At 42.9% G+C, this 19,169-nt stretch overlaps 1 protein-coding gene across 1 annotated transcript in view; it reads left to right on the top strand.

Moving 5' to 3' along the window:
* Nucleotides 1–19,169, top strand: part of GATA6 (GATA binding protein 6) — a 43,847-nt gene that overhangs the window by 12,658 nt on the left and 12,020 nt on the right. The window contains exons 3-5 of the mRNA XM_075316378.1: nucleotides 12,835–12,960; nucleotides 13,226–13,316; nucleotides 16,341–16,450. Coding sequence (XP_075172493.1) covers nucleotides 12,835–12,960; nucleotides 13,226–13,316; nucleotides 16,341–16,450 — 327 coding nt within the window. The remainder of the gene's footprint in view (nucleotides 1–12,834; nucleotides 12,961–13,225; nucleotides 13,317–16,340; nucleotides 16,451–19,169) is intronic.

The raw sequence follows: 19,169 nt of genomic DNA, 5'->3' as shown, positions 1-19,169 counted from the left end.
CTTCAGTCGCCACAGGGTATTGCATCTGACTTAAGCTGCAGTACTCATCCCGGGTAAGGAAGAGGTTAACCACTGGTGTTCACTTACACAACACGCACAGCTTAGGTGCTTTCCCACTCGAACTGGGCTAAAGGTGGTCACCATAAGGCTATGTGCGCACGCTGCGTTTTTTTTTTTTTGCCGCTGCGTTTTTGGACGCTAAAAATGCACAAACGCACCAAAAAACGCATGCGTATTTACCGCGATTTGGTGCGTCTTTGATCTCTGCGTTTTTCCAATGCATTGCATGGGCGGCAAACGCAGGAAAGAATTGACATGTCCGTTTTTTTTTTTTTGTTTTTTTTTTTCCCCAAGCTCAAAAACGCAGCTTAAAAAAATTTAGTTGTGTGCGGACAGCAAAAATGAAAACTCATAGACTTTGCTGGGGAAGCAAAGTCATGCAGTTTTGAGGCCAAAAACGCACCCGAAAAACGCACTGTGCGCACATAGCCTAACTGTTTTTTCCCAGCCACCAGTGAGTCATCAGGAAAGTGGGGGCAGCACAGGGGAAGTGAGAGAACACACAGTTTTTACCTCAGAATAGTCTGAGACTCAGAACAACATGGTTGCTGTGGAGAGTGCTTCAGAGCTTCCAGTTAGGACCGGGCAGACTAGAGGGAGCAGGAGACTACCTCCAGCTACCATGTTGCTCCTGAGTCTCACCAGCTCCACTGGTAGAGTTCAATAGCTCCCTCAGCACCAGCGCCCGACAGGGTGCAGAACCCTAGAGTAGCATACACTCCATAGTGCGCCATCAGAATCTTCAGGGAAGGGGGATTTCATGTCCCATTGCCCACCACAAATGTCCCAGGGCACAGCAGTATATGGAGTTTGGGAGTCCAGACCACGGTCAGCCCCACAATTGATTTGCGCTGCCTGCGGACGGGATGGGAACTAAACCCAAGGACACTAGGTCCTTAAGTAGCTTCACACCACAGGGATTCACACTACAGAGCACAAGCAAGGAAGGTCTCACACTCAAACACCGGTGGTGTCTTCTGAGGTACCCGGGATTGGCTGGGGCCCATCATGGCGGAAACTGGCACTCCAAGGGTGACAACTGAACTGTGAGTAAAAGACCTTGAACTGCAACCACTGTGTCAGCTCATCATTGCCAGCACCCCGTGCTCCAGCACCAACGGCCATTACCACCACCATCATCCTCCTTGGAGCCAGGCTCTACCTGGGGGGAACTAAACCATCTCGGCTGCGATACCATTTGCCCCAGAGGACAACAACCACAGCAGCAGCTAATCCCTGGTTGCATATCACAGGTGGCGTCACGAGACAGCTACTACTCCCAACATCCTCATCCCATCATCCATTTCCCTTTTGTGGACACCTCAGGGTCATGAAATCGGGCAGGGCCACCCATGACATCCCCCTGACCCTCACCGGCCCGGTGACTAGTATTCCCAAAACCTCATGGGGTGCTCCATTTGCACCTGCAGCATTTAAAGACCATGGGGACACTGAATACAGCAATCTGGGCCAGCTTCTTAGCAGTGCTTAGGGCTGCTTCTCACTTGCGAGTTTCTCGCAGTAGAGCAATGCGAGAAAAACTCGCATTGGAATCGGACACATGTTAGTGAATGATTCAGCTCTCATCTGCGATTTTTTTTTTTTTTTTTTTTTTTTTTTTTGTCCAAATCGGACTGAGAAAAACGCAGCATGCTGCTTTTTTGCGAGTTTCTACTGCAAGTCTTTCCAATGCAAGTCTATGGGAGCGTGTAAAAAAATCGGATGTCACAGGACGGCACTCACACCATCCTAGTGACATCCGATTTTCTAAATACATTTCTCGCATGTTTCCTAAAACACTGGAAACGAGCGATGTCTCACAATGTCTGTCAATCACTATTCTCTGTCAGTCGGTCTCTCCCTCTCGGTCTCTATTCTCTCTCTGTCGGTCCGTCACTATCTATGTCCCTCTCACAGTCTGTCGGTCATTCTCCCCTCCTCTCTCATACTCACCATTCCCCGATCTCCGGCGCTGCACGGCATTCACACTGCTGCGGCGGCTTTTACTATTTTGAAAAAGCCGGCCGCTCATTAAACAATCTCCTATTCCCTGCTTTTCCCGCCCACAGGTGCCTATGATTGGTTGCAGTGGGACACGCCCCCACGCTGAGTGACAGGTGTCTCACTGCACCCAATCACAGCAGCCGGTGGGTGGGTCTATACTGTGCAGTGAAATAAATTAAAAAAAAATGGCGTGCGGTCCCCCCCAATTTTAATACCAGCCAGATAAAGCCATACGGCTGAAGGCTGGTATTCTCAGGATGGGGAGCTCCACGTTATGGGGAGCCCCCCAGCCTAACAATATCAGCCAGCAGCCGCCCAGAATTGCCGCATACATTAGATGCGACAGTTCTGGGACTGTACCCGGCTCTTCCCGATTTACCCTGATGCGTTGGCAAATCGGGGTAATAAGGAGTTAATGGCGGCCCATAGCTGCCACTAAATCCTAGATTAATCATGTCAGGCGTCTGAGACACCCTCCAGTGGAAGGACCGCGGACGGGTGGTGACCCGGCGGTACCGGAGCAGTATACGAAGAACAGTCAGCACCAGGGCAGGGGCCTTTCGGATCCCGGCAAGGCTAGGAGTCGCCATAATTTGCCAAATCCGTCAGTGAAGGGGACCTCTGTCTCCTAACAACCAAGTCCCGATTGAAGGCAACAGTCCGACCGTGAAGGGGAGACACCGCCACCGTCAGGGCACCAGTTTCCCAGGGCCTGCGCCTGCGGGCAAAGTAGGGCTCCTTCGGCCCAGATTGAAGCCGAGGAGCGGGTAACCGGTGGGAACCCATCGCTACCAAGAGACTTTACATAGGTGCAGGGAAGAGACCGTCACCGCTAACTGCAGGGAACCGCAGCACCGTAACCGTCCGAGGGACCCGTCCAACCAGCCGTTTGTTTACCAAGAACTGTGTCGTGTTTACTGGCTGAGTGAGTACCTCCGTGCCGTGCGGCACAGCGCTGCCCCTGCACCTCCACAGGCCCCATACCAACCCCATCACTGGGCCCCGGGAGCACCAAGACCCCTACCCACGGAGGGGCAAATCAACAACTGGCTGCTCCGTACCAGCACTCCCGGGCTTTCCAAACAGAGCAGCGGTGGTGTCCACTCAATCACCACAGCCGTGGGTGGCGTCACGGACAATAAACTATCCCACAACCCAATCCCCTTTCACTCACGGGCGAGGAGCGCCACTCGAGTACCCGGGATCCGGCCCATTGCTCGAGCCACCGAGCAGCAGCAGCCGGACCCGAGCAGTGGGAGAGCGCGGCGTCCCCTCCTCCGCCCGCGACAATAGTAAAATCATTAATTTATTCAGAAAAAGCATCGCACTTGCGTTGCACTCTCACCTAACGTGAAGTAAAATCAGCCGAGTTTTTTTTCAGCCCAGTCGGACCGATTTTACTCGCATAGATGTGTTTCCACCCTTAGAGTGTGTAGCAAACCGCTTGCAAGTGTTCGCTATTTATCTAGGAATCCAGCAACTTCAGAGGTGGCCAGTAACCAAGGCAATAAGTAGTACATTTTAAAATTAGAAATCCCTCGTAACAGATTTTCAATAAGTAAATTGCAAAGTTCCTTTGTTTTCACAAGCGCTTTGCAATTTTAACCATTTAACAAATTGAGGCAACCAAGGTGTATTAGGATGTGTCACTAGCCGCTCTATTTGTCTCCCTGTATCAGTCATTGTGCTCCACTGTGTATGGACCGTTGCTTGTTGTGCTTCCTGTTTTCTTAGAACCATCACCCATGCACTGCCATGTTGTTTTGGGCTCTATTCTGTGCCAGCTGGTGTAAAATACTTGATCTGGAGTTTAAATTTGTATGAATATGTGATAATACATTTTGCTATATAGCCGGCTGCTTTTTACAATTCAGAGGATACATTTACTAATCAGACATTACATGGTAATAAACTCATGAAGGTTTTAAACAACTGAAAGGGGTTGTCCCAGGATTGGACCCAAGTCTGCCAAATTGTGATTGCGTTCCTGGTGCAAGAGGGCAATGATGTGCTTTGCATACTTGTCATCTGCCATCCTAGAGGTATCAATGGAAAAGACTTCAAGACGTATTCCCATCTCCAAGATCCTATCCCAATATGTAGTAGGTATAATAATATTAGCAAATGCCTCCAATTAGAAATATAGTATGGCTATCCTGATATAGACAGGTCTCTTACCTCATGTGCAGGGCATTTTAGCTTCGATATCCATGGTTACGAACACAAGCAAATAACTAACTGTCACTGCGAGTGGACGTAACCATTGATACCTAATGCCCTGCACATGAGGTAAGAGACATGGCTATATCAGGAGAACTATACTACATTTCTAATTGGAGGTATTTGCTAATAGTATCACACCTACTACATATTGGAACAGGATCTTGAAGATGTGAATACCCGTTTTTAAGAGAAGCCAGAAAAGACAACCACCATGTATGCAAATTATGTGAGGACTCTGCAGTCACACAGCAGACATTTGTATTTAAAATTCTAGACTACTCCCTTTTTAGATGAAGGTCCTGCTTACAATCTATGCACAAATACTAATGATGCAAGTATCCATTTCACAGTCCAACCATTTTATATAATTTTCAGGGTAATAAACAAAAAGGTGCATGATCCCTATAGTAGCCATTATCTGCAGTCACAAAAATGAGGAGCATTAGAATGCACGACGTGTGACGACAACAATTGTATCATTTTTATAACAAACCTTTACTTTTGTTTGGATGAAGAGGAATCTAAGGGTAAGACCGCACTTTGCGTTTCCGCCTGCGTTTTAGGTGCTTTTTAGGTCCGTTTTGAGAAGCACCTTTTTCATGCCAAAAGGCATGCGTTTTGATTTCACAGCAAAGTCTATGGAAAATGGGGATTTTCAGACCGCACTTTGCGTTTCTAAACGCTGCGTTTAATTTGCTTATTTGGTGGCAAAAACCATGCGTTCAAAGAAGGAGCATGTCAATTGTTTTTGCCATTTTGGGTGCGTTTTGGTAACATTGAAGTCAATCAGAAATAGCAAAAAACAAGATTCCTTCAAATTCCTGCTTTTTCAGTGCAGAAAACATGCGTTTTGTAGTACCAAAATGCATGCTTTTTGGACCTCAAAATAATGATTTGATATGTCCCTTTACACACCACATAATCTGACAAATTTTAGAAAAATATGCATTTATTGCTATTTTAGCGATAAAATGTATATTACCGCTATAATTTGAAGAAATATATCTATTTTCATTATTTTTCCCCTTTAATATAGATATGATCCTTTTTTTTTTTTTCTTTTTTTTTTTTCATTATGTTTGACTGTTTTAAACTTTATTTAGCAGTGTCATGATGTTCAAAACGCATCTGTCAAAACGCAGGTGAAAAAGCATGTAAAAAGCGCTGAAAACGCATCAAAAATGCGGTAAAGTTCTGAAAAAGGCAACTTTGGTCAAATCAATTAAGCCCAAAACGTGCGTTTAGAACTGCAAGTAGCACAACGCAAAGTGCGTTCTTAGCCTAACCATGTTTTTGGTCCACCCTTCTATAGTTGCGGGTTATTCAGTTAACTTCAACAGGGCCATTAGAAATGGTCCCACCTAATGTGTGGATTGGCACATGCAATTGTTTGCCTGTAATTCCATTACAAACAATATTCTCAATATACTGTTACAAGCTTATGCCCGGGTCCAGAGCATTTTTATTGGCACATTTTTAATTTTATCGAATTATTAGCTGAGAACTTAATGTATGTGTGGCGCCCCCGAGGCTCTGGTCGCCACAGGGTACTGCACCTAAGTTACTACTTGGGGGTTTAAGAAGGCGCAACACACGCTCATCAAAAAACAGACGAGTTGGGACCATGGTTCTGACAAGACACTTCAGCAACTCTTGGACTTTACTAGGCCCGGGGCTTGGAGCAGAGCTCAGCCCGGGTTCCTAACTTCCACGTGGGAAAGGACACTTGCTCTCGCTCTTCAAACACCGGTGGTGACCCTTTACCTGCTTGGAATTGACGGCGATGACCAGTACGACCGTGCTGGCAACTGAAGTTGTGAGTAAGACACCTTGAACCCGCAGAGACTGTTGACTTGTCCTTACCGGCGTCGCCACCCAGTGCCCAGGCGCCAATGGCCATTGTAACACTCATCATCCATCTGGGGCGCGCTCCGCCTGTGGGGAGCGATACCATACCAGCTGCCATAACACCTGCCCCAGCGAGGAATTCTGCAGCAGTGGCTACTCCCTAGCTGTGTACCACAGGTGACGTCACGACAAACTTTCCCCAACACCCCGCTTTCCCCTCAATTTACTGCACGCCTCGGGGCAACGGAACCGGGCAAGGCCACCCGTAACATCACCTCACCCGACCTTCAACAGCCCAGCAACGAGTAGGTTAACCACCTACCCGTGCGGTGCTGCATATGTATTGTGCAAAAACGTTTCTATAAACCACATTTTTGGTGTTAACTGTGGTCTTTCTTTGAGTTGCCTTGTTGGTGCGGACTTTGTGGGTCAGGCCTTCTTTATCCATTTCTCCCCTGGCAACTTTCCTCCCCCTTTTATTTAAATTTCATGCCGTGGCCGCCACCATTATCCCCATTGCTGCTGCATGCGCAGTGCTATGTTAACATTGTAGTTGAATTCTTCAATAAAATTACACCAGTCAGCATGTGCACATACTGCAAACTTCGACGCCATTTTATTGAAGCCCTTGTCTGTAAGTATCATCTGAACCAAACTAGTGATACTTGCAGAGACAGTGGATTCAATAAAATGACAGAGTTTGCAGTATGCGCTGACTCTGGTGTAATTTTATTGCAGAAATTACAATGTGAACTTAGCACTGCGCACTCCACAGCCAGTTCAGCATTATATTATAGATTATTGGTTACATTTGATAAGTCTAGTTGTCCATGGCAACCAATCAGAGCTCAGATTTCACTTTACCTCAGCAGCTTCAATACTTTAAGCTGCACTGTGGCTGCTAAAGGCAACCAGAACGATCTTATTGGGAAGCGGTTCTCATACATGAGGTCCCAATTAAACAGTTCCATCCTGGGTTTGGCCAATCAAATGGTTCGATGCCAGCTTTATATAGTGAATCTACAATAAAAGCATGCTCATCGCTCTACCCTCTAATATGCTAAGAAACTACCTACTTGAAGGAAAGTGGTTTTAGCTTCCATATAGGCCTCGCTCACACCACCATTTAACACAGACAAGGGCTATTCAATGTTTTATTGGATAGCACTCACTCCAATGTTATGCTATGGTGGAGGGCAGAAGAGCATTTTGTTTTTTTTATGCTGATTCGGCATGAGAAAAAAAATTGACTCCTGTGATTGTCAGTGTATATCAGACAATGTGTATCCATACAAGTCTGTGAATGAAACCTCATTCAAGTGCAGTCCAATGTACTCCGAGACAGGCAATGGTGAAGATGGAGAGTTTATGTTCTCAATCTTCTTTGCATCTGTGATCTGATTCTCGCATGTGAATGAATCTGATCACAGTGAATAACACTTGGATCACGCTCATAGCTGAGTTTGAGCCAAGTCTAAATAGCATATAACATCCGATTCTCTTGCATCAGATACTATATGCCAGGGTGACCCCGGCTTTAAAGTAGCACTCCAAGGTTTTGTTTAAAACTGTGTTCTGTTACTGGTCCCCACTATACACTGGGTGAAAAGTATTGAACAAGTCACCAATTTTATAGGCAAATCTTATTTCTAAGGATATGTGCACACGATCCAACACTGTATCCTGGGCGCAGCTTGTCTGCTCCTGCGGGTTTGGGGGTGCTCTGCACAGGAAACCACAGCTGCCTGTGCCCACAATCTGGGTTCGAGGCACTGTAGACATTCTCGCTGGTCTCCCTGCAGAGAACACTCGCGGCTCTGCAGCATAAACTGACTTTTTGCGGCTCGGAAAGCTGCACTGCAGGTCAGTTGACACTGCAGGAAAGACAAGCCCAGTGGACATGAGATTTCTACAAATCCCATCCACTGTGCTCCTACTATAGAACGCAGCGTTTTGGATGCAGTGAAATGCATTGCATCCAAAAGACTGATCGTGGGCACGCAGCCTAAAGGTACTGTTTGTAACTAGATGTCAGTAACAACCCATCCAATCCACACAGGCAAAGACACTAAATCATAATGTCCATAAATCGTTTAATAATGAAAAATTGCACAGAAAAAAAGTATAGAACACATCGATTTAAAAAGGCATGGAAAGTCGTGACACCAGTTGTAGATTAATTTAAAAAGCATTTATGTACCTCCAGTGGTTTGATTTCTTTGCCTGTGTGGATTGTATGGATTGTTACCAACATCTGTTGATAAATTCATGTCAATAGCACCTTTAGAAATATATTTACTTAGAAAATTGGTGACTTGTTCAATACTTATTTCCCCAGCCGTGTTATGGCGTTAGTATTACCTTATTTCATTTCAATATTTTTTTTTTTTTTTTTTTTATCTGAAATTTCATGGGGTACTTCTCTTGAGTTACATCATGTGGCCCTTAGGTCAGTCTCTGGGAATAAAATGTTTTTGTTCCCTTCAGGGGGGTCCCCATGGCAGTTACCAGCATTTACCATTTGATACAATTGCGTGGAATGTACCACACACTTTCTCTATGGGCATGGGAAAATAAAACAAATATCGCAGCTTATGATGATTATTACACAGCTAGTGTGAGTTATAATGTAGAAGATCACAGTTCAGCAATTTGACTCTTATTGATAAGGGATTAGATAATTTTGGAAAATCTAGGAGAGGTTAGTCTTTCTTTAAGGCAGGTAGATTTGGTCATCTAATGCTATGTATGTTGATGTATTATGGAGTTTTATAGCAGTGTAAAGTAAAAAATGCAGAATGAAAGCTAGAAATCAATATATAGTCCAAAGGCAAGATATACATGAAGTTCAGGCTCCTGTAACAGAAGTTGAGAATGTTTGGCCTGTGGGTTGGGAGTACAGCTATAGAAGAGAGGAAAAAACTTGGAGTGTTTCTTTTTAAATACCTAATTTTTGTTATTCAACTTATCGCATAGTTTGTAGTTAATATTTTTAAAATCTTTGTTTTAATAGTAATAATATCAGTAATTCTAAAAAGCTTCAGATAGGTTAGAAACCTTGGACTGCTGAAATTTATATACAGGCTAGTGCAGCATAAAACTGCTCTCCAAGCTGCCAACCCACCTTGCTAGCACCAGGGTGGCGCTCCACTAATTCGGGTCAATAGTAAAATTGGAAAGACATCTAACAATTGTGAAACTGATGCAGTCATCTAAAATACAGAATATTCTATGTAATGCAAAAGAGGGGTTATAGCAGAGGCGCACATAAATATAATCACAACTTTATTCTTTATTTTTGTAAATCTACGGTAGTTAGATCACCTGGAGCCAGCATCTATTACATTTTTTTTTTTTTTTTTATGTATGTAAAGTATCTCAAGCACTTTTAAGGCTGGTCAAAAGTAGTAGTAGGCTGTTGGTCAAACGATGCTTCGGCCAACTCACGCGCTGGAGCACTCGTTTGGCGGTGCGCTCCCATTATCTGTGAGATATCTGCCGAGTGACATGTCGGTCGGCAGCTTATCTTTAGGAGAATAAGTTTGAACATGCGTTATTGACATCTCTTCCAACCATCAGTCAGCCGGTGCACCCATACACATTAGACCTTGGGCTGAGCTCATCGATATTGGTGGTTTCAGTTGACTTTTTAGTCTAACGTGTATAAGGATCTATAGAGATGGTTATTGTCTCTTGGTATCAGTCCAGAAGTGATGAGTTTGCTCAGCTAGATGATTTATAGGGATTTATCATATTGCTTGTTGGTAGAAAACATTTACAGAGCCTTTTGGATAGGCTACCAATGTATGATCAGTAGAGACTTTCTGGTCAGCAAAATTGTCAGGTGAACTGTATTTTGATCTCCAGGGCTCTTTTTTTGTGCTGATCACCTGAGATTGGACCTCCACTGGCCTTGGTGGTCAATCCTATGGATAAAGGCCCCGTCACACTAAGCAACATCGCTAGCAACATCGCTGCTAACTAACAACTTTTGTGACGTTGCTAGCGATGTTGCTGTGTGTGACATCCAGCAACAACCTGGCCCCTGCTGTGAGGTCGTTGGTTGTTGCTGAATGTCTTGGGCCATTTTTTAGTTGTTGCTGTCCCGCTGTGAAGCACAGATCGCTGTGTGTGACAGCGAGACAGCAACAACTAAATGTGCAAGCAGCAGGAGCCGGCTTCTGCGGAGGCTGGTAACCACAGTAAACATCGGGTAACCAAGAAGCCCTGTCCTTGGTAACCCGATATTTACCTTTGTTACCAGCCTCCGCCGCTCTCACTGTCAGTGCCGGCTCCTGCTCTGTGCACATGTAGCTGCAGGACACATCGGGTTAATTAACCCGATGTGTGCTGTAGCTAGGAGAGCAGGGAGCCAGCGCTAAGCATTGTGCGCTGCTCCCTGCTCTGTGCACATGTAGCTGCAGGACACATCGGGTTAATTAACTAGGAGAGCAGGGAGCCAGCGCTCAGTGTGCGCTGCTCCCTGCTCTCTGCACGTGTAGCTCCGTGCGCTGGTAACCAAGATAAATATCGGGTTGGTTACCCGATATTTACCTTAGTTACCAAGCGCAGCATCTTCCACGCGGCGCTGGGGGCTGGTCACTGGTTGCTGGTGAGCTCACCAGCAACTCGTGTAGCGACGCTCCAGCGATCCCTGCCAGGTCAGGTTGCTGGTGGGATCGCTGGAGCGTCGCAGTGTGACATCTCACCAGCAACCTCCTAGCAACTTACCAGCGATCCCTATCGTTGTTGGGATCGCTGGTAAGTTGCTTAGTGTGACTGGACCTTTAGCCTTCTGTATTAAGTGATTGACTCCTTTCAGATAGTGTTTGATCATGGCTGTAACTTGTTAAATTAAGGGTATGTGGCACATGCATTTTAGGTTCGACATCAAAACTGTACCTTCTGGCAGACTGACAACTGTAGACCCTGTTTGACAAAAAATGCGGTAAAAATTCATGTGTTTTTGCCGCATTTTTGTTAATGTGTTTTCTTTTAAAGGATATAAAAAAAAAAACCTGGAATAGATAGAAAATTAGAATAAATTGGTAGATAGAAATAACAAATTTGATAGCACGAAAGGCACTCACCGGAATAACTGTCAAAAATCCTGTATTCCCTCGTCGGGTCACATGTGAAGGCAGTAGGAGAGGGGGGCACACAAAGCACGTCGGACGTGCTTTGTGTGCCCACCTCCCCTACTGCCTTCACATGTGACCCGACGAGGGAATACAGGATTTTTGACAGTTATTCCGGTGAGTCCCTTACGTTCTATCAAATTTGCTACAGGATGGACATTTTTGCTTTGAAATGAGTGGTTTCTGGCACTGACTGGTGTGATGCTGACTTCATGTCGACAGCAAATCAATGGGCTCAGTGGCTCTTCCAGTGTAGCCAGAAACTCCTTTCATAGCTGCTGAGGTCTGTGATTGGCAGTTGACGTGACATCAGCACCAGAGCCATTGTCAAGACACGCAGGGCAGCAGAAGAGACTCTCTCCAATAGTTTGAAAGGCGAGTACAGCATAAAATTTATTTATTCTAAATCTCAGCTAGGATCGAACGTTATCTGAAAAGTAAACCCCCCCCCCCTTTTAAAGCCCCCAAAGAATCAATTAATTGTATCCATAACATTATGCCGTACTACTACAACTACTCACCATGTTTTAATCCCCATATTCTCTTGGCTCCTTATATCTTTTGTCCAAAACCCAACAAGTAGATGTTAATGGTGAATTGATATCTGCATCCGAAAATATAAATTGGAGAACTGTTTATTTCCTGTATTTTCCCTGAAATGGTTTTAATATGTCCTTTTGTAACTTTGCCATCATTATTGTACCCATTTGCCTTTATGTCTGTAAGAGACTCATTGTCCATTGTACACTTAGCACTCATAAAGCTGTGTTAGTTTTGTTATATGACTGCAGTACCTTGGCTTCAAACGGCTGGATATAGTCATAAAGGGCTTATTTGTAACATGGACCTTGCTGCCAAAAGTTCACTTGTAGTTTGAGAACAGATTAAGAAGAGATCACGCATTGACCATATGGCATTTATTATTCTTCGCTTCAGAACAAGCTGTGTACTCTTTTTGAGGAATACAAATTTAGTTATTAATGTGTAATGCTCATCCTATGGTAGTGTCATAGAAGCAAACAAGAAGTCTGCTACTACTTACAACTCTTTTATGACATTTCTCTGCCAGATTGAAGAACAAAAGCCACCACCATTTTGGGAAAGTTCACAACATGGTTTACCAAAATAAAGGGGTCGTGGACCTAAACCTTATACAGTTTGGAGGGCTATTTTTTTGCCTGATGTTCATCAATTCATCTGGAAGTCATCCTACCCATAAATGTAAAATTCTGATGGGGCATATCTGCTCAATGAGCTCCCACTATGCCATATTTTATTTGGACTCATGGCTCAGATTACATAAGATGTTTTTACATTACTGAATCCAGATCAATCCCTATCATCTCTTTTTTTATTACATTTATAAGGACCTTTATCTCTGGTGTTTGAAAACAACCATTAACTTTATAGATCGAGATAAGACTTCTTAATGTATTACACATGGGTGCATTGATCTTTTTACTATTGTTAATTCGATTTACAAGAAATTTAAGACCGCTAATAGTTTAATAATCACCTTTTTTTAGTCAGATGAAAATTAAACAACTTTGTTTATACGCAGCCTTCTTCGAGGAGAATTGGACTGTCTTGTGCCAACTGTCATACCACAACTACAACATTATGGCGCAGGAATACAGAGGGCGAGCCTGTATGTAATGCCTGTGGCTTGTACATGAAATTACATGGGGTATGTCTTACTTTTCTCTTGCCATGTTAAATTTAACTATAAGGTCCTCTTATTTTTTTTTTTTATCTAATTTGGTCAAACTAGCATGGAACATTTTGTGGCGTTAGCCCTTTAACTCCAATGTAAGAGAAGATGTAGTTAGATTTAGTTCCCTCCTATAGGACCTACACTATCAGATATTTATGGCTTTAATGGAAATAAAGTGGAACTTTCCCCTTTTTTTATGTAACTTTTAACAGGAATATAAAATGATTCTTTATTTCAGGTTCCTCGACCGCTCGCTATGAAGAAAGAAGGGATTCAAACTAGAAAAAGAAAGCCAAAGAATCTAAACAAGTCCAAATCCTCTAGTAATGGTAGGTCACGCCTCACATGTATAGGCCATGTCTTTAAGCTATTGTTACTGTAATATTGCAATACAAGGAACCTGTATGTATTACTTTCAAGCAGCCTCCGGTTTTAAATACAAATGTAATAATTTAATTGACTTCCACAGAAAGTATTTGACAGCCTGGACCCATAGAATAAATCTCTAACCTGTTACTATTTAATTTATTCTAATTTTCATTTTAAATCTCATTTTAGATCACTGCCAACCCAAAGCATGCTCATTAACCACACTGCTCAGTCAAATCTATACATGTCATATAGTAAAATAACCTAAATTTAAAATGGGAGAACCCATATCTATTTTTTTTATTTTTTTTACTCAAAGTAAAAAAATAAATTAAAAAAAAAAAAGGGCAAATTGTGTAAAAACAAAACCATATTTACTTTGAAGGATATGGGCACCAACCAAATTAGTGGGGAGTGCCCACTGCATAGAAAGGAATCCTAGGAAGGATAAAAATTAAACCTATGCTTGGACAGGCATATACTAAAATTTATTTTTAATGAAAATGTTTCTTATTTAGCATTCCTCTACACTGAACTGGTATTTATCCAATATTTTAATTCACATTTTTCCGTCTATTTTATTCCTGGTACTGCTCACGTGATATTTGATGCGGTGCGATTTTATTCATTATTGAGATAAATATATAATCAATTAAAAGCAAAAATGGGGATAAAAATAGCACGGCATTGAATTTTTTATTTAGCTATATATTTATTTATTTTTTTATTTTTTTTTTTTTTTTCTTCCTGGCAGCTTTCATTTTCATATTTACAAACTTCTCCTGTGAAGTAATCTCTTGTCTCATATGTATTTACTGTTCTCATTATGGCTCATTGGTTTTTAATTGGTTTTAGTGTGTGTGTGTGTGTGTGTGTGTGTTGCATTACTGAACATAAATATTACATTTTGGAATGTGCCTGTCCAAGCAGAGTGGTGTTGTTGTGTGGTTTTTTTTTTTTTTTTTTTTTTTTAAGTCTTTTTCTTTAATACACATCCATATATTCATACATTCATGCCGCTGAACCAGTGTGTGCAGGTCAATATACAACTTGGTGTGCTTGTTAAAGTGAATCTGTCAGGTGCAATATGCACCCAGTACCACGAGCCGTTCTGGGTGCATGCTGCTAATCCCTGCCTAACTGTCCCTGTATACACTAGCATAGATAGAGATCTTTAGAAAAAGTATTTCTAAAGATCTTTTACCGTATGCTAACGAGCAAAGACACTAGTCCCCTGGGCGTTATTTCCCCAGCCAGTCGCCCCTCATTAGCATGCTAGTACGCCCCTGTGGGTGTGCTAACATGCTAATGACTATGCAGTGTCACATGATGATCTCTCTCACCTCTCCACTGTCTTCTTATCCAACGAGAGATTTCGGCTCAGTTCGCATGACCCCCCCCCCACCCCCCCACAGTTTCGGTCATGCGTACTATGAAGCCGGGTGTATGCGTCCTAGCTTCAAACTGTAGTAGTGCGCATGACCCAAACTCCGGATTCAGCCAAAATCCAGCATCTGGCTGTGGAGAGGTGAATGAGATCATCTTGTGACGCTGCGTATTCTTTAGCATGTTAGCACGCCCGCAGGGGAGTAATAACATGCTAATGGAGGCGACTAGTCAAGGAACTAACGCCCAGGGGGCTAGTGCCCTCCCTCATTAGCATACGGTAAAAGATCTTTAGAAAAACTTTCTAAAGATCCCTTTTATCTATGCTAGTGTATACAGTTAGGCAGGGATTAGCAATATACACCTAAAATGCTCGTGGTTCTGGGTGCATATTGGACCTGACAGGTTCCCTTTTAATAATGTTTTGGTTAAGTTACTTTTACCAGGGCTTGCAGTTCCATCTTTCAATTTAGTACTCGATCATGAGTTTTCGGTTTTCCCTTTTTATTGGCATAGTTTGCAAGCAGACATCAGAGCCCCCATTTGGAATAGAAGGGGAAGACCATAACGTTCTTCTAGCGTGAAACCTTTTTAAACTCTGTTCACGTGTGCATTGGAGGCTCCACTAGTAAATGGCATCACCATCACTGATTTTTAGCTGAAAATACTGAGCATGTTGCATGACAGAAGAATAATTATATTTAGGCTGGACTCACACGAGCGTAGGGCATCCGATGTGAGCGCATCGGATGCGATATCCTAATGACCCCTGGATCAGGCTCTGCTGCGAGCATGAGCCGAGTGTCATGCGACTGTAACCCGATCTTACGATAGGGTCACAGCTGTGAATCTCACTGTGGGCGCTGTGCAGGAGAAGGCGTGGTTAACCCCCCCCCATCTCCTCCATTGTCAGCCTGTGCGTATATCGCACTGCACTGGAATAACATCCGAGTGCAGTCCGATGTATCTCTCACACCCATTCACTTGAATGGCTGCGAGAGATGCGGCTGGAGCAGAAAATCGCAGCATGCTACCGCTTTTCTCGCATCCAGACTCTGGATGCAATAAAAGCTGCCCAACTGCTCACCCTCATTGGCTAACATTGGTCAGAGTGCAATGCGATAATTTCTTGCATTGCACTCGCTCGTGTGAGCGTACCCTTAAAGGAGTTTTCACTTCTAGAAAAGTGGACTACTAATGTTGCGTGTCATACAAAAGCATATAATATTTGCTCTCTAGAACAGTCTCTCTGCTGCTGCTCCAGGCTCATTGTTTTGGATGCAATGATGATCTTACGTTGACAGCTCACATCACCGCTGTAGCTAATCTCTGAGCTGAGGTAGTCTGCACTATCCGCTGTTTTTAGTCAATGCCTGCAGAGCTGATGTGAGCGATCTATGTGACATCACCACTGAGACCGGAGCAGCAGCAGAAAGCCAGCACTGGAGACGGGGAGGCTGAATAATATGTTGGGCAATGATCCGGGGTCCTCTTTTCTAAAAGTGGGAAAACTTCTTTAAGACTTTGTGATGACAGGATAGAGCTTCTAATATTTCAATACACTACTGACAAATCCTATTTTTACTTGTCATTTCTAGGTACTGGTAGCCACCAAATTCCTATGACTCCGACTTCCACAACGTCATCCACAAACTCTGATGACTGTGTAAAAAGCGGTTCTCCTAACAATCAGGGCACAGCTTCTGGGGTAAGTGTCATAATGATAACCTAAGAACACAACATAGTGTCTTATCTCTCTTGCTATCTTATCTTGGGGAAGTTATCTCCACAAACATTTTAGCTTTCAATGCCTGATAGCATGTATGTAAGAAAATCATAAGTCATAACCAAGCCAATATAAAAATAGGATTCCTTGTCATTTTCATTAGTTCACATCGGAGTCCAGCATTGTAAGTCATACAAACAATGGAGTTATTAGTTTTGTGTTTTATTAAAAACAATACCATTCCGGTTACACATTTATGATCTTTGCCACAAACCTTTTATCTGACATTTCCACGGATCTTGAATTGGTTCAGATGCTGGAAATCAGTTTTATATTTTTAGAATCGATATTAACCCTTTCTGTTAGGCTAATTTTACGTATCAGTTTTATACCTGGATAACAATCTCTATATTTTATTTCTGAATCCATTTTTTGGTCCAATCTTTACTGTATCTAATTATCTCGTATGATGGTAAAGCAGCTAAGAATTGTTTTTCCATTAAAGTGTAAAATATGGATGGCACAAAGATGGTATTATTAGTCTATGCGTTTGTTTGTTTTTTTTTTTTTTGTTTTGTTTTTTTCTTGGGTTCATTGGCTTGTGCAAAATCCTACTCCATTTTAATGGATTGGTGTGATCTATCTGCAAAAATATTTGAATAACCGTTCTATCATAGAAAACTGTGTGATAGTTGGTGAAGGGCGAATAGTATCTATTCATGTACGGATTATTCGTAACGAGTCCCAAAGTACTATTTCAGTATTCGTCAGGAATAACGAACCTAATGCAAGACCATGGGGAACCGGAGCAGTTTTCTTGCCGTGACGAATAATGGAATAGTCCTCAGTATTTGGCAAGCATTAACTGAACATGAATAGTTACTAGTCGCCCATCTCTAGTGATAGCCCTTACTTAGAGGAACCTTAATTTACCTTTTTAAGTAGGTTCTCCCATAGGCAGTGTTTCCTAACCAGAATTTATTGAGGAGGAATGGCAACACAGGCCTTACTGTCAATTTAGGATGTAAAGGTCCCTGTATGATAGACTGGGAAATACAGAGACAAATATTAACTGGAATCTTTCAACTAAGAAATGCATTTTGTTGCAAGTGTACATACATACCATATAGTCTTCCTATGTGGTGGTCATGTGAATCACCATTAGGAGCCAATAATCTTAAAATGACCCCCAACCATCAGAATACTTGGGACCCTAGTAACCAAAAGTTTGTAATTAATTGCTTCACAATATAAAGAAATCTAATGGACAATAACTTAAGACATGTTTTGATAACTACACTTCTAATTCATATTAGTTAGCTAGTTATATTAATAGAAAAAACCCACACACTGACCCACTAAAGGAACACCTGCTGCTCTTTTAAAAAGGCATCTGTCTCAGATGAAATTAATACTAAAAGGTATGCACCATGCGCTGACGTCCTCATACAGCTAGAATGGATACACTGACCAGAATTAATACACAATCAAGAAAAACTCTGGTTCCCCCAATAGACTGGTAAATCTCCATGTCCCTCAATCTCCATGTTCGTGGCAAGGGTGCACTGGAAACAAGTTTCATAGTATTACTTACTGGGGTGAGTATTGCCGGGACATTTCACCTTTAGAGTCCAACTCCCAAGTTGTTAATCCAAAGGCAAAACTTTAGACAGAACTTGGCAAGAAAACGTTTAATTATGGTCCATGTATGAATTGGCTACATGTGCACTTCAGCGCATACAAAATACTTTTTTTTTAAATTTTTTATTTATAATTAATGATGTTTCTAGTTTTATAAACACCTTGTTCATTGGCTTATTTTTAAAAAAACAAAACAAAAAAAAAACCTGCTTTACTCCCCTTTCCCAAGTCCATTGTTAAGCTTCTGCTGAATCTTCCAGTGTGTTTTATTGATTACAATGATGCAGCCAATCACTGAGCAGAACTGCTTTGCCTGAGATGATGGCCTTTACCGTTCAGAGCCGCTGAGCTCACTGATTGACTGGAGTGCAATCGACGTGACATCGGTACTGCTGACCATAAGGCTGGGGCCACACGGGGACTACTGCGATCCCCTTGCATGAGACTCGGCTCGTGCTGGCAGTACAGCAGAGCCGAGTCTCATGCTTGTGTCCTTGCAACTGAGGTCCGTTCGTGCGAGCAGACCTCAGCTGCAGGGGGCGGGCCGGCACTCAGGAGGGGAGGGAGGGATTTCTCTCCCTCTCGCCTGTGTAGCCGGCTATAGACATTCTCGCTCTGCACGCACGGTACACCGGTGTACCGCGAGTGCAGTGCGATTTTTTTTTTTTTTCTCTCGCCCCATTCACTTGAATGGGTGCGAGAGAAAGAGTCTCGGATTACAATCGCAGCATGCTGCGATTGTTTTCTCGGTCCGATTAGGGCTGAGAAAATAATCGCTCATGTGTGCTGTCACACAGGCTAGAATTGGTCCGAGTGGAATGCGATGTTTTATCGCACTCCACTCGCACCGATTTTCTCGCCGTGTGGCTTAGGCCTAACAGAAACCGTGAGCAGTGGCAGACTCGCTGTTCTCCGGAACAGAGTATAAGTTGGTGTTTTTTGTTTTTTTTTTTTTTTTTGTTTTTTTTGACTCAATGCAGCTAAGAGACAAGGGTTTTCCATTTTTGGAAAACTTGATTTTAAGTATTAGATTTCATGTTCTATTTTGTAAGTCATTATG

The sequence above is a fragment of the Anomaloglossus baeobatrachus genome, chromosome 6, assembly GCF_048569485.1.
Source record: "Anomaloglossus baeobatrachus isolate aAnoBae1 chromosome 6, aAnoBae1.hap1, whole genome shotgun sequence".
Classification (NCBI taxonomy): Eukaryota; Metazoa; Chordata; class Amphibia; order Anura; family Aromobatidae; genus Anomaloglossus; species Anomaloglossus baeobatrachus.
This window is presented reverse-complemented; position numbering and strand designations above follow the sequence as displayed.